This window comes from Somniosus microcephalus, chromosome 28, assembly GCF_052327205.1.
Source record: "Somniosus microcephalus isolate GS21.2 chromosome 28, FLI_Smic_1.0, whole genome shotgun sequence".
Taxonomy (NCBI): domain Eukaryota; kingdom Metazoa; phylum Chordata; class Chondrichthyes; order Squaliformes; family Somniosidae; genus Somniosus; species Somniosus microcephalus.
Genome location: NC_141014.1, coordinates 38,395,332 through 38,408,081, shown reverse-complemented (window position 1 = coordinate 38,408,081; position 12,750 = coordinate 38,395,332). Strand labels below are relative to the sequence as shown.

General features: G+C 49.2%; 1 protein-coding gene across 1 annotated transcript in view; it reads left to right on the top strand.

Annotated features, from left to right (window-relative positions):
* LOC147099624 (SH3 domain-binding protein 1-like) overlaps positions 1 to 2,756 on the top strand; it is a 66,616-nt gene extending 63,860 nt beyond the window's left edge. The window contains exon 19 of the mRNA XM_085969885.1: positions 1,214 to 2,756. Coding sequence (XP_085826011.1) covers positions 1,214 to 1,269 — 56 coding nt within the window. The 3' untranslated portion in view covers positions 1,270 to 2,756. The remainder of the gene's footprint in view (positions 1 to 1,213) is intronic.
* The last annotated feature ends 9,994 nt before the right edge of the window (positions 2,757 to 12,750 follow it).

Here is a 12,750-nt window from a genome sequence, read left to right as displayed (position 1 = left end):
ATGCATCTGTGCTATTCACCTCAACCACTCCCTGTGGCAGCGAGTTCCACATTCTCACCACTCTCTGGGTAAAGAAGTTTCTCCTGAATTCCCTGTTGGATTTATTAGTGACTATCTTATATTGATGGCCCCTAGTTCTGGTCTCCCCCACAACGTCTATGTCTACTCTAGCAAACCCTTTCATAATTTTAAATCCCTCGATCAGGTCAGCCCTCAGCCTTCTCTTTTCTAGAGAAAGGAACCCCCGCCTGTTCAATCTTTCCCGATGGGTACAACCTCTCAGTTCTGGTATCATCCTTGTAAATCTTCTCTGCACCCTCTCCAGTGCCTCTATATCCTTTTTATAATATGGTGACCAGAACTGTGCACAGTGCTCCAAGTGTGGCCTAACCAAGGTTCGATACAAGTTTAACATAACTTCTCTGTGTATCTATGTTATTTTAAGAATTTGCAGTGGCTTGTAGAGGGTTAAATTACGAGGAAAGGTTGCGTAGACTAGGCTTGTATTCCTTCGCTTATAGATTAAGGGGTGATCTAATCGAGGTGTTTAAGATGATTAAAGCAGTTGATGGGGTCGATAGAGAACGACTATTTCCTCTGGTGGGGGGGGGGGGAGTCCAGAACAAGGGGGCAGAACCTTAAAATTTGAGCCAGGCCATTCAGGGGTGATGTCGGGAAGCATGTCTCCACACAAAGGGTGGTGGAAATCTGGAACTCGCTCCCCCAAAAAGCTGTTGAGGCTGGAGGGTTCTCAATTGAAAATCTCAAAACTCAGATTTTTACGAAAGGAAAGTACTGGAAATCTGAAATAAAAACAGAAAATGCTGGAGACACTCAGCATCTGTGGAGAGAGAAACAGAGTTAACCTTTCCGGTTGAGGACCTTTCATCAGAACTTGATAGATTTCTGACGAAAGGCCATCGACCTGAAACGTTAACTCTGTTTCTCTCTTCACAGTTGCTGCCTGACCTGCTGAGTATCTCCAGCATTCTCTGTTTTTATTTCAGATTTCCAGCATCTGCAGTATTTTCTTTTTATGTTGGTAGATTTTTTGTTGGGCGAGGGTATTAAAGGTTATGGAACCAAGGCAGGTAGATGGAGTTAAGCTACAGATCAGCCGTGATCTAATTGAATGGCAGAGCAGGTTCGAGGGGCTGAATGGCCTCCTGTGGTCCGAGGAGGTTATTAAAATATTTCTTGTGTTCCCCTGTAGGTCCCCAGAAGCAGTTACCACCAGCCGGCACAGATGGCGCTAAGGAGCAGTCCTGATTCAAATATACTCACCTGATTTCAGAACAGGCCGTGCGATTGGACAGCGCCAGCTCGCCCTTTGTTCTACGACATCCAATGAGACGATTCAAATTTCAGATCTGCCTATTTGATTGGCCGGTTCGCTTTCCGAGAAGCGTCCAATCGAGACAGGCGGATCCTGTCTCTCCAGCGGGTATGGGTCAACAGGTTCAACAATCCTGCAAATGCTGAAGATCTGAGGCGGGAGCAGAAGAGGTTGGAGAGACGACGGCAGGTCCAACAACCTCTGTGACAAGCACGAGCTGGAAAGGTCTCCCAGCAGGCGCGAGGTGAACGTTTCCAGGGGCAGACTGGCACTTACTCCGCCTGAAAACCATCCCCGCTGTGGCGCTAAGTGACGCAGACCAGAGCAGTTCCCAGGTTTGATTCTGGGCCGAGCTGAGCTGGGTACTCAGAAAAGAAAGACTTGCATTTCTGTAGCGCCTTTCACGACCTCAGGACTTCCCAAAGCGCTTTACAGCCAACAAAATACTTTTTGAAGTGCCGTCACTGTTGTAGTGCGGCAGCCAATTTGCGCACAGCAAGCTCCCACAAACAGCAATGAGATCATCTGTTTTTAGTGATGTTGGTTGAGGGACAAATATTGGCCCCAGGACATCAGGGAGAACTCCCCCTGCTCTTCTTCAAAATAGTGTAATGGGATCTTGGAAAGTGGATCATGGATAGTGCTGGGGCCTCGGTTTAACGTCTCATCCGAAAGACGGCACCTCCAACAGTGCAGTGCAGCGCTCCCTCAGCACTGGCACTGGGAGCGTCAGCCTGGATTTTATGCTCAAATCTCTGGAGCGGAGACTTGAACCCACGACCTTCTCCAGGGGCGAGCGTGCTACCCACTGAGCCACGGCTGACACCAGGGTGGCCACTGCAGTTGACCTCAGCACCCTGGTTAACTGAGCGGAAACGCAGCCACGGTTCCTGCTCCTGATCGCTATCCAGTGCCCTCTGCCGGCAGGTGAGTAGGCTTCGGGTGAGGATCGGGCCGGGCTCACCCTCGATGCCCCCAACATAACATAAGAAAACTACCAGGCACTTGGTCTAAGCGTTAAACAAAGCTTTAATCAACTGTTTTACAACATGGAGGTCTAGTTGTGTCCTTCACTAGTTCCTGTTAAGAATGTCCTGCGCAAGCTGGGCCCGTGCCCGAGTATTTATACACTCCCTGGACAGCGCCACCCGCAGGCCGCTCAGTATTATTTCATAAGTCTTTCTTTCATGAATGACTGATTCATGTCAGTTAATCTGTCTTAGCCCTCCGTTTGGATACTGCTGTGTATTGTCGCCTCTCCCTTCCTCAATATCAGATCACATTAACGGGTCCCCTATTCCTATCATCTTTACTTCTGTACATGTTCGCGTTTTACCTCTGTGTAAATATTATTTGAAGAGTGTCTGACTGTAATTTAAATATGCCTGATGCCTCAATAAAAAATAAAGTTTACCCCAAAAGCCAATTTTCTGACTGGCAGCTCGTTATTGTGTTGTGTGTGCTTGTTTTATATTACATTTGTTTCATGATCAGCGTAGAAGTGGCGAGGGGAGAGAGGCTGAACGTGTACTGGGCGTGATAGCAGACTCAACGCTGGCCACGACCGGCCACTGCACAGCAACAATCGACAAATCAAACAGAATATTGAGCTGTAGCGCTTAACTAGCAGAGTATAGGGCTAACTTACTACAGTTGTACAGGGCCTTGGTGAGACCATACCTGGAGTACTGTGTGCAGTTCTGGTCTCCTTACCTAAGAAAGGATATACTTGCCCTAGAGGAAGTGCAGCGAAGGTTCACCAGACTGATTCCTGGGATGGCAGGACTGTCGTATGAGGAGAGATTGGGTCAACTAGGCCTGTATTCACGAGAGTTTAGAAGAATGAGAGGGGATCTCATTCAAACGTATAAAATTCTGACAGGGCTAGGCAGACTGGATGCAGGGAGGATGTTTCCCCTGGCTGGGGGGAACATAGGAACATAAGAAATAGGAGCAGGAATAGGCCACTTGGCCCCTCGAGCCTGCTCCGCCATTCAATAAGATCATGGCTGATCTTGGGCTCAAAGCCACTTCCCAGCCCGCTCCCCATAACCCTTCACTCCCTTATCTTGCAAAAATCTGTCTATCTCCACCTTAAATGTATTTAATGACCCAGCCTCCACAGCTCTCTGGGGCAGAGAATTCCACAGATTTACGACCCTCTGAGAGAAGAAATTCCTCCTCATCTCAGTTCTAAAAGGGCGACCCCTTATTCTGAGACTGTGCCCCCGCGTTCTAGATTTCCCCACGAGGGGAAACATCCTCTCTGCATCTACCTTGTCGAGCACCCTCAGTATCTTATATGTTTCGCTAAGATCACCTCTCATTCTTCTAAATTCCAATGAGTATAGGCCCAACCTGCTCAACCTTTCCTCATAAGTCAACTCATCTCTGGAATTAACCGAGTGAATCGTCTCTGAACTGCCTCCAATGCAAGTATATCCTTCCTTAAATAAGGAGACCAAAACTGTACGCAGTACTCCAGGTGTGGTCTCACCAACGCCCTGTACAGTTGTAGCAGAACTTCCCTGCTTTTATACTCCATCCCCCTTGAAATAAAGGCCAACATTCCATTTGCCTTTTTGATTACTTGCTGTACCTGCATGCTAACTTTTTGTGTTTCATGCACAAGGACCCCCAGGTCCCTCTGAGCTGTAGCATTTTGTAATCTCCATTTAAATAATAATTTGCTTTTTTATTTTTCCTGCTAAAGTGTATAACCTCGCACTTTCCCACATTATACTCCATCTGCCAAATGTTTGCCCACTCACTTAGCCTGTCCATATCCCTTTGCAGATTCTTTGAGTCCTCTGCACAACTTGCTTTCCCACCCATCTTTGTATCATCCACAAACTTGGCTACATTACACTCGGTCCCTTCATCCAAGTCATTAATGTAGATTATAAATAGTTGGGGCCCCAGCACCGATCCTTGTGGCACCCCACTAGTTGCCATTTGCCAACCAGAAAATGACCCATTTATCCCAAATCTCTGCTTTCTGTTAGTTAGCCAATTCTCTATCCATCCATGCTAATATATTACCCCCAACTCCATGAACTCTTATCTTATGCAATAACCTTTTATGTGGCACCTTATCGAATGCCTTCTGGAAATCCAAATACACCACATCCACTGGCTCACCCTTGTCCACCCTGCTCGTTACCTCCTCAAAAACTTCAGCAAGTTCGTTCGAGTCCCACTCCAGGGACCTGAGCACAAAAACCTAGGCTGACACTTCCAGTGCAGTACTGAGGGAGCGCCGCACTGTCGGAGGGGCAGTACTGAGGGAGCGCCGCACTGTCGGAGGGGCAGTACTGAGGGAGCGCCGCACTGTCGGAGGGGCAGTACTGAGGGAGCGCCGCACTGTCGAGGGGCAGTACTGAGGGAGCGCCGCACTGTCGGAGGGGCAGTACTGAGGGAGCGCCGCACTGTCGGAGGGGCAGTACTGAGGGAGCGCCGCACTGTCGGAGGGGCAGTACTGAGGGAGCGCCGCACTGTTGGAGGGGCAGTACTGAGGGAGCGCCGCACTGTCGGAGGGGCAGTACTGAGGGAGCGCCGCACTGTCGGAGGGGCAGTACTGAGGGAGTGCCGCACTGTCGGAGGGGCAGTACTGAGGGAGCGCCGCACTGTCGGAGGGGCAGTACTGAGGGAGCGCCGCACTGTCGGAGGGGCAGTACTGAGGGAGCGCCGCACTGTCGGAGGGGCAGTACTGAGGGAGCGTCGCACTGTCGGAGATGCCGTCTTTTGGATGAGATGTTAAACCGAGGCCCCGTCTGCTCTCTCAGGTGGACGTAAAAGATCCCACGGCCACTATTTCAAAGAAGAGCAGTGGAGTTATCCCCGGTGTCCTGGGCCAATATTTATCCCTCAGCCACCATCACTAAAATGAACGGCAATAGATTGGGAGAAGGGGAAGTGCAAAGAGACCTGGGCGTCCTTGTGCACCAGTCGCTGAAGGTAAGCATGCAGGTGCAGCAGGTGGTTAAGAAGGCAAATGGTATGTTGGCCTTCATAGCGAGAGGGTTTGAGTACAGGAGCAGGGATGTCTTGCTGCAGTTGTACAGGGCCTTGGTGAGACCACATCTGGAGTATTGTGTGCAGTTTTGGTCACCTTATCTGAGGAAGGATGTTCTTGCCATGGAAGGAGTGCAGCGAAGATTCACCAGACTGATACCTGGGATGGCAGGAATGACGTATGAGGAGAGATTGGGTCGATTGGGCTTGTACTTGCTGGAGTTTAGAAGAATGAGAGGGGATCTCATCAAAACCTATAAAATTCTAACAGGACTGGACAGATTAGGTGCTGGAAGGATGTTCCCGATGGTCGGGGAGTCCAGAACCAGGGGTCACAGTCTAAGGATAAGGGGTAAGCCATTTAGGACAGAGATGAGGAATTTCTTCACCCAGAGAGTGGTGAACCTGTGGAATTCTCTACCACAGAAGGCAGTAGAGGCCAATTCATTAAATATATTCAAGAAGGAGTTGGATATATTTCTTAAAGCTAACGGGATCAAGGGATATGGAGAGAAGGCAGGGACAGGGTACTGAATTTGGATGATCAGCCATGATCTCATTGAATGGCGGAGCAGGCTCGAGGGGCCGAATGGCCTACTCCTGCTCCTAGCTTCTATGTTTCTATGTTAAAACAGATGATCTGGTCAGTATCACATTGCTGTTTGTGGGAGCTTGCTGTGCGCAAATTGGCCACTGTGTTTCCCACATTACAACAGTGGCTACACTTCAAAAAGTACTTCATTGGCTGTAAAGTGCTTTGGGGTGTCTGGCGGTGGTGAAAGGCGCTATAGAAATGTAAGTCTTTCTATTCCTCAAACTAGCCAGTGCTAACTCTGTTCAGTCTGTGTTTACAAGTGCAGTTATAATGAATAACAGGACACAGACAACAGAAGTAAGTAAACAGGTCTTTAGTGATTGAGGGTCAAGGCGGGAACTGAGGTACACTTGCTCCGCAGGGTTTATATACCGGTGTGGTCACCACCGGTACTACAATGTACAGGAGCCATTAAAAAGTAGTCCATCACTTTAAGGTATCCTCTTAAGGTAGTACAGGTTACATACACTACAATTCCTCCCCTTTTAGCTTAACAGTGGACACCCCAATTAATACACTACATGAATAATATACATATATACAATTTACACACAAGAACTGTTCAAAGATTCAGTCTCTGAGGAGGCCTCCTGATCCGGCCCGGATAACGCTTTTCAGGGATCTCTGGTTCCCGTTGCTGGGGTGACTCATCCAATTGATCTCCTATGGATTCAACATCATCCAATACGTTCGAGTCTGAGGTAGATGCTACAGGCTCAACAAGTTCTTCAGCTGGTGTCTCTGCCGTAGACATGGGGTCGACCCTTGTTCTCGATTCCACAAGTTGGTCAGCATGACGTCGTATTATGTTCTCTCCAACGTCTACCGTGTACATCAAACGTCCCTGTCATGCACAAATTGTTCCAGGTTGCCATTTATCATCCCTATAGTCCCTGGCCATCACTGGTTGTCCTATTTCAAAACTACGAGTGGCCTTTTTATTTACATGCTGGAATTACTTGTTTTCGACTTCCCGTCGCACATTGGGTTTTAACAAATCCAACCGGGACCACAACCTTCTGTTATAGAACATTATGGCAGGGCTTTGATTTGTCACTGCATGCGTGGCGTTTCGATACGCCATTAGGAAATTGTCCACCTTGTGTTGTAGTGGAATATGATCTTCACTCATGGCCTTTATCGCCTTTTTGAGCGTTTGTACAAATCTCTCGGCCAACCCATTTGTAGCCGGATGATATGGGGCAGATGTATAGTGTTTCACCCCATTCTTTTTCATGAATTTCTGGAATTCTTCTGACACGAACTGTGGTCCGTTGTCTGAACATATTTGCTCCGGCAATCCATTCCTTGCAAATATGGTTCTTAGAACTGCAATCGTCTTCTCAGAGGTAGTGGTCGACATCTTAATCACTTCTGGCCATTTAGAATGTGCGTCTACTGCTATCAAAAACATGGAATCCATGAATGGACCTGCAAAGTCGATATGCACATGTTGCCATGGGGCTGAAGGCCATTCCCACGGATGCAGCAGTGCAATTGGAGGTGCGTTCTGAACTTTTTGGCACCCTGAGCAGCTTTTAGTCAGATCCTCTATTTGTTTGTCGATACCTGGCCACCACACATAAGCCCTAGCAAGGCTTTTCATCTTGACTCCCCCCAGATGACCTTCGTGCAATTCTTTTAGAACTCTCTCCCTTAATTTAGGAGGAATAATCACCCTTGTTCCATACATCAATGTTCCTTGACAGACAGACAGCTGTTCTCGTCTGGCTGAGAATGCTGGTAACAGTGGTTCGCCATGTGCTGGCCATCCCTTCACTGTCAAATCGTAGACCCGAGACAGTGTCGGGTCATTTCGGGTCTCTCTCTCAATACCCGCATTGGTGACTGGTAAGCATTCGATGATGGTCGAGTGAAATATCTCGACAGGGTCAACTGCTGGTGCCTCTTCCACTGTAGGTAGTGGCAGGCGCGACAGCCCATCAGCATTACCATGCTGCTTTGTACCTTTGAACTCAATATCATACTGGTGTGCCCCTAGGAAAAGGGACCATCTCTGAAGCCTCTGCGCCGTCATTACCGGAACACCCTTCTTAGGGTTAAAAATGGAAACCAACGGCTGGTGATCTGTCAGCAGCGTAAACTTTTGGCCGTGCAGGTAATGGTTAAATTTCTTAACTCCCCACACGAGGCTGAGAGCCTCCCTATCTATCTGAGCATAATTGCGCTCAGCGGAGGTCAATGATCTGGATGCAAAAGCGACTGGCCTTTCCGAGCCATCTGGAAACTTATGTGAGAGCACTGCCCCGATACCATATGGGGATGCATCACAAGCTAAGCGAATAGGTAGCGTTGGGTTAAAGTGAACACTTCCTTAGAGGTGATCAATGCATTGCTCTTTTGAAAAGCCCGCTTACAATCATCGCTCCACTTCCATGGTATTCCCGTTTGCAAACGAGTGTTTAGTGGGTGTAACACCGTGGACAAATTTGGAAGAAACTTGTGGTAATAGTTAACCAACCCGAGGAATGACCTCAACTGGGATACATTTTCCGGTGCTGGAGCCTTGACTACAGCCTCAATCTTGTCAGGGGACTTATGGAGCCCCTCCTGGTCAATGACGTGGCCGCAGTATGAGATTCGCTTTTGAAAAAACTCGCATTTCTGGCGATTAGCTCTTAGCCCATATTCTTTCAATCTGATGAGCACCTGCTCCAAATTCGCGAGGTGATCATTATCGTTATCTCCTGTAATCAGGATGTCATCCAGGTAGCATTGTGTGCCTGGGATTCCCTGCAATACCTGCTCCATGGCCCTTTGCCAAATCGCTGGAGCCGATGCCACTCCAAAAACCAGCCTATTATACTGATATAAGCCCTTACGTGTGTTGATCGTGAGATACTGTCGTGACGCTTCATCAACTTCCATCTGTAGGTACGCCTGCGCCAAGTCTATCTTGGTGAAGTGCTTTCCGCCAGACAGCGAAGTGAAGATATCTTCGATCCGCGGAAGCGGATATTGCACCGTGTGAAGAACTGGATTAACAGTGATCTTGAAATCGCCACAGATGCGAACCTTCCCAGGTTCCCCAGGCTTGTTGCTCAACGAACGCTTCATGACAGGAACAATGGGTGTAGCCCATTCGCTCCAGTCCACCTTCGACAGTACCCCTGAATGTTCTAGCCCTTCCAGCTCTGCTTCCACAGCAGGTCGTATCGCATAGGGCACCGGTCTGGCTTTGAAAAATTTTGGGTTTGCTTGTTCTTCAACCTTGATAGTTGCAGTAATTCCTTTCAGTGTTCCCAGTCCCTGTTGGAACACCTCCCTAGCATCGTCTAAGATTTTGGACAGTTGTTTAGGTTTGACGTCGTCCTCCTTACAGGCATCCACAGTCAGTGCTTGTATGGAATGCCAGTCCAATTTTATTCGCCTGATCCATTCCCGTCCTAGTAGTGGCGGACCTCCATCAGGTAACACGTACAAGTCCATTTTCTGACTTTCTTCACCATTGTAGACCACATTTACTTTTATTTTTCCTTTGGGGTATACTTTTTGCCCTGTGTATGTTTTCAATACAATCTTCGTATCCCTCAGGGGAAAATGCGAGAATAACCTTTTGTAGTCTTGCTTATTTATGACCGTTAATGCCAACCCTGTGTCCAGCTCCATCTTCACTTGGACTCCTGCTATCTGGAGCATGACCCAGATAGTTTGGTGGTCTGCTGTGTTACCCACATTATGTATTTTCAGACAACCCAGTTCCTTGCTGCTGGAGTCTGAATCCGTCTTCTGTTCATCCGAACTGTTCTCTGTCACCTTGTGTACTTTTTTGTACTTCTCCTGTGGTGACTTTTTGCTGCTGGTCTTCTTTCCTGACCAGCATACTCTCGCTATGTGACCAAGTTTGCCACATTGCCTGCATTCTTTGTTTTTGAACCAGCGCTGGTTCTGGTCATGCGTTGTCCTTCCGCAACGATAGCACTTTACTGCGCCCAATGCCATTTCATTGGTGCTGAATTCCAGTGGCCTTTGCTGTATCTCTGTAGCGCCCGTGCTGCTGCCTCGTGGGATGCTGCAATGCTGAAAGCTTTGTCCAGCGTAAGATCCTTTTCCTCTTGCAGTCGCTTCTGGGTTCCTTCCCTTAGGAGCCCACACACAAACTTATCTCTCAGTGCGTCTGCTAGTCCTGTTCCGAACTGGCAGTGCTTTGCTAACTTGCGCAGTTCTGTTAGGAATTCAGCGTTGCTTTCTTCTTTATGTTGAATTCTTCTGTAGAATTTAAACTGTTCCGCTATCAACAGCGGTGTGGGGTTTAAATGCTCTTGCAGGATAGTAACAAAATCCGCGAAACTCTTTTCTACCAGTTTGTCTGGGGTTACCAGGTTCCTTAATAACCCGTACGTCTTCGCACCCATCGAGTTTAATAGGGTTAGTGCTTTCTTATCATCCGGTACATCATTCGTACTACAGTAAACTTCGATGCGTTCCACATAAGTGGCCCAATCTTCCACATCGTTGTCGAAGGCAGTGATGTTACCCATTTTCGGCATCCTTGCTGAGTTTCTTCTTTCCCTTCGGGTATTATTTAATATGATGACTTTAAAAAAATTGTTTCTTATTAAAGATGGCGGCTTTTCCCGCGCTTGGCAGCTTTTCCCGCGCTTGTCTTCTTGCCCCGCCGAGTCAAGATGGCGATTTCCACGCTGTTGCTGTCCATGCCTCCCAGCTGTCCTTTCTGCCTTTCTTTTCCCGTGTATATGCTTCCTTGCGCTGCTGCTCTTGTTGCCCCGCCGCTCCCGCGGTCCTTGAGGCAATAAAGCGCCTTTCTGGCTGCTGCGCGTCTCTGCCCCGATTGCAGTTTATTTTAAAACTGCTTTTCAGCGCTTCTTCTGCGCTGTTGCGCTGTTGCCCCGCCACTCCCGCGGTCCTTGTGGCAATAAAGCGCCTTTCTGGCTGCTGCGCGTCTCTGCCCCGATTGCAGTCCGGCCCCTGACACCGGCTGCGGTCGTATCCTCCGTCCTTTCTCTTTGTTTTTCCTCCCCTTCTCCCTCTGACAACTCGGCCGACTTCCCCCCCGTGCCGCTCGATCGGGCTTACCCGCCGCTGTCGAAGAAGGGATGATCACTGCCTGTTGCTGATGTTGGACTTCGTGGCCAGAAAACCAAACCGGGTTCTCGATGGCCTCCCGTGCGATGCAGTGCTCTGCAGGATGTTGAGGGCGGATGCCCTTTTTCGACGCCCGTTCTCTGAGGACGAAGCCTCCTTGGAATGGACCCCAGAATCAGTACTGGGGGAGGTGATGCAAAACTGCCGCTAGGGACGATCAGACTCGTCGCCACTGTTGAGTCTGTGTTTACAAGTGCAGTTATAATGAATAACAGGACACAGACAACAGAAGTAAGTAAACAGGTCTTTAGTGATTGAGGGTCAAGGCGGGAACTGAGGTACACTTGCTCCGCAGGGTTTATATACCGCTGTGGTCACCACCGGTACTACAATGTACAGGAGCCATTAAAAAGTAGTCCATCACTTTAAGGTATCCTCTTAAGGTAGTACAGGTTACATACACTACAAACTCCACCATTGCTGACCGCTGACATCGCTCTTCTCGATCTTCCTGGCTGCAATGTTCCATCTCACCCTCAGTAAGCTCCCCGCTGAAGTGGAGCTAAACTACACAACAAACAGGAAACTGTTCAACCTCCATCGCCTCCAGTCCAGATCCAAGGTCGTCCCATGCTCTGTCATCGAATTACAGTGTGCAGACGATGCTTGCGTCTGCGCTCACTCTGAGGCCGAACTCCAAACCATCAGCAACACCTTCACTGAAGCGTATGACAGCATGGGCCTTACACTAAACATCCGTAAGACAAAGGTCCTCTACCAACCTGCCCCCGCCACACAGTACTGCTCCCCGATTATCAAAATCCATGACGAGGCCTTGGACACCATGGACCACTTTCCATACCTCGGGAGCCGACTGTCAACAAGGGCAGACGTCGATGATGAAGTCCAACACTGCCTTCAGTGTGCCAGTGCAGCCTTCGGTCGCCTGAGGAAGAGAGTGTTTGAAGACCAGGACCTCAAACCCGGCACCAAGCTCATGGTCTACAGAGCAGTAGTAATACCCGCCCTGCTGTATGTCTCAGAGACATGGACCATGTACAGCAGGCACCTCAAAGCACTGGAGAGGTACCACCAACGCTGCCTCCGCAAGATCCTGCAAATCCATTGGCAGGATAGGCGCACCAACGTCAGTGTTCTTGCTCAGGCCAACATCCCCAGCATCGAAGCTTTGACCACGCTCGATCAGCTCCGATGGACGGGCCACATCGTCCGCATGCCCGATACGAGACTCCCAAAACAAGCGCTCTACTCAGAGCTCCGGCACGGCAAGAGAGCCCCAGGTGGGCAGAGGAAACGCTTCAAGGACACCCTCAAAGCCCCCTTGAAAAAGTGGAACATCCTCGCTGACACCTGGGAATCCCTGGCCCAAGACCATACAAAGTGGAGGAGAAACATCCAGGAAGGCGCCGAACATCTCGAGTCTCTTCACTGGGAGCAAGCGGAAGCCAAGCGCAGGCAGCGCAAGGAGCGCACGTCAACCCAAGCACCCTACCCACCCGCCCCGTCAACCACCGTCTGCCCCACCTGTGACAGAGACTGTAGGTCCCGCATTGGACTCATCAGTCACCTGAGAACTCGTTTTTAATGTGGAAGCAAGTCATCCTCGGTTCCGAGGGACTACCTAAGAAGAAGAACAAGATTGCTGACCACAGCAGGGATTCTGCCTCCATTTATTTTTTATCAATGAACCTCTGTGGCACGTTGTCTGACGTCCTGC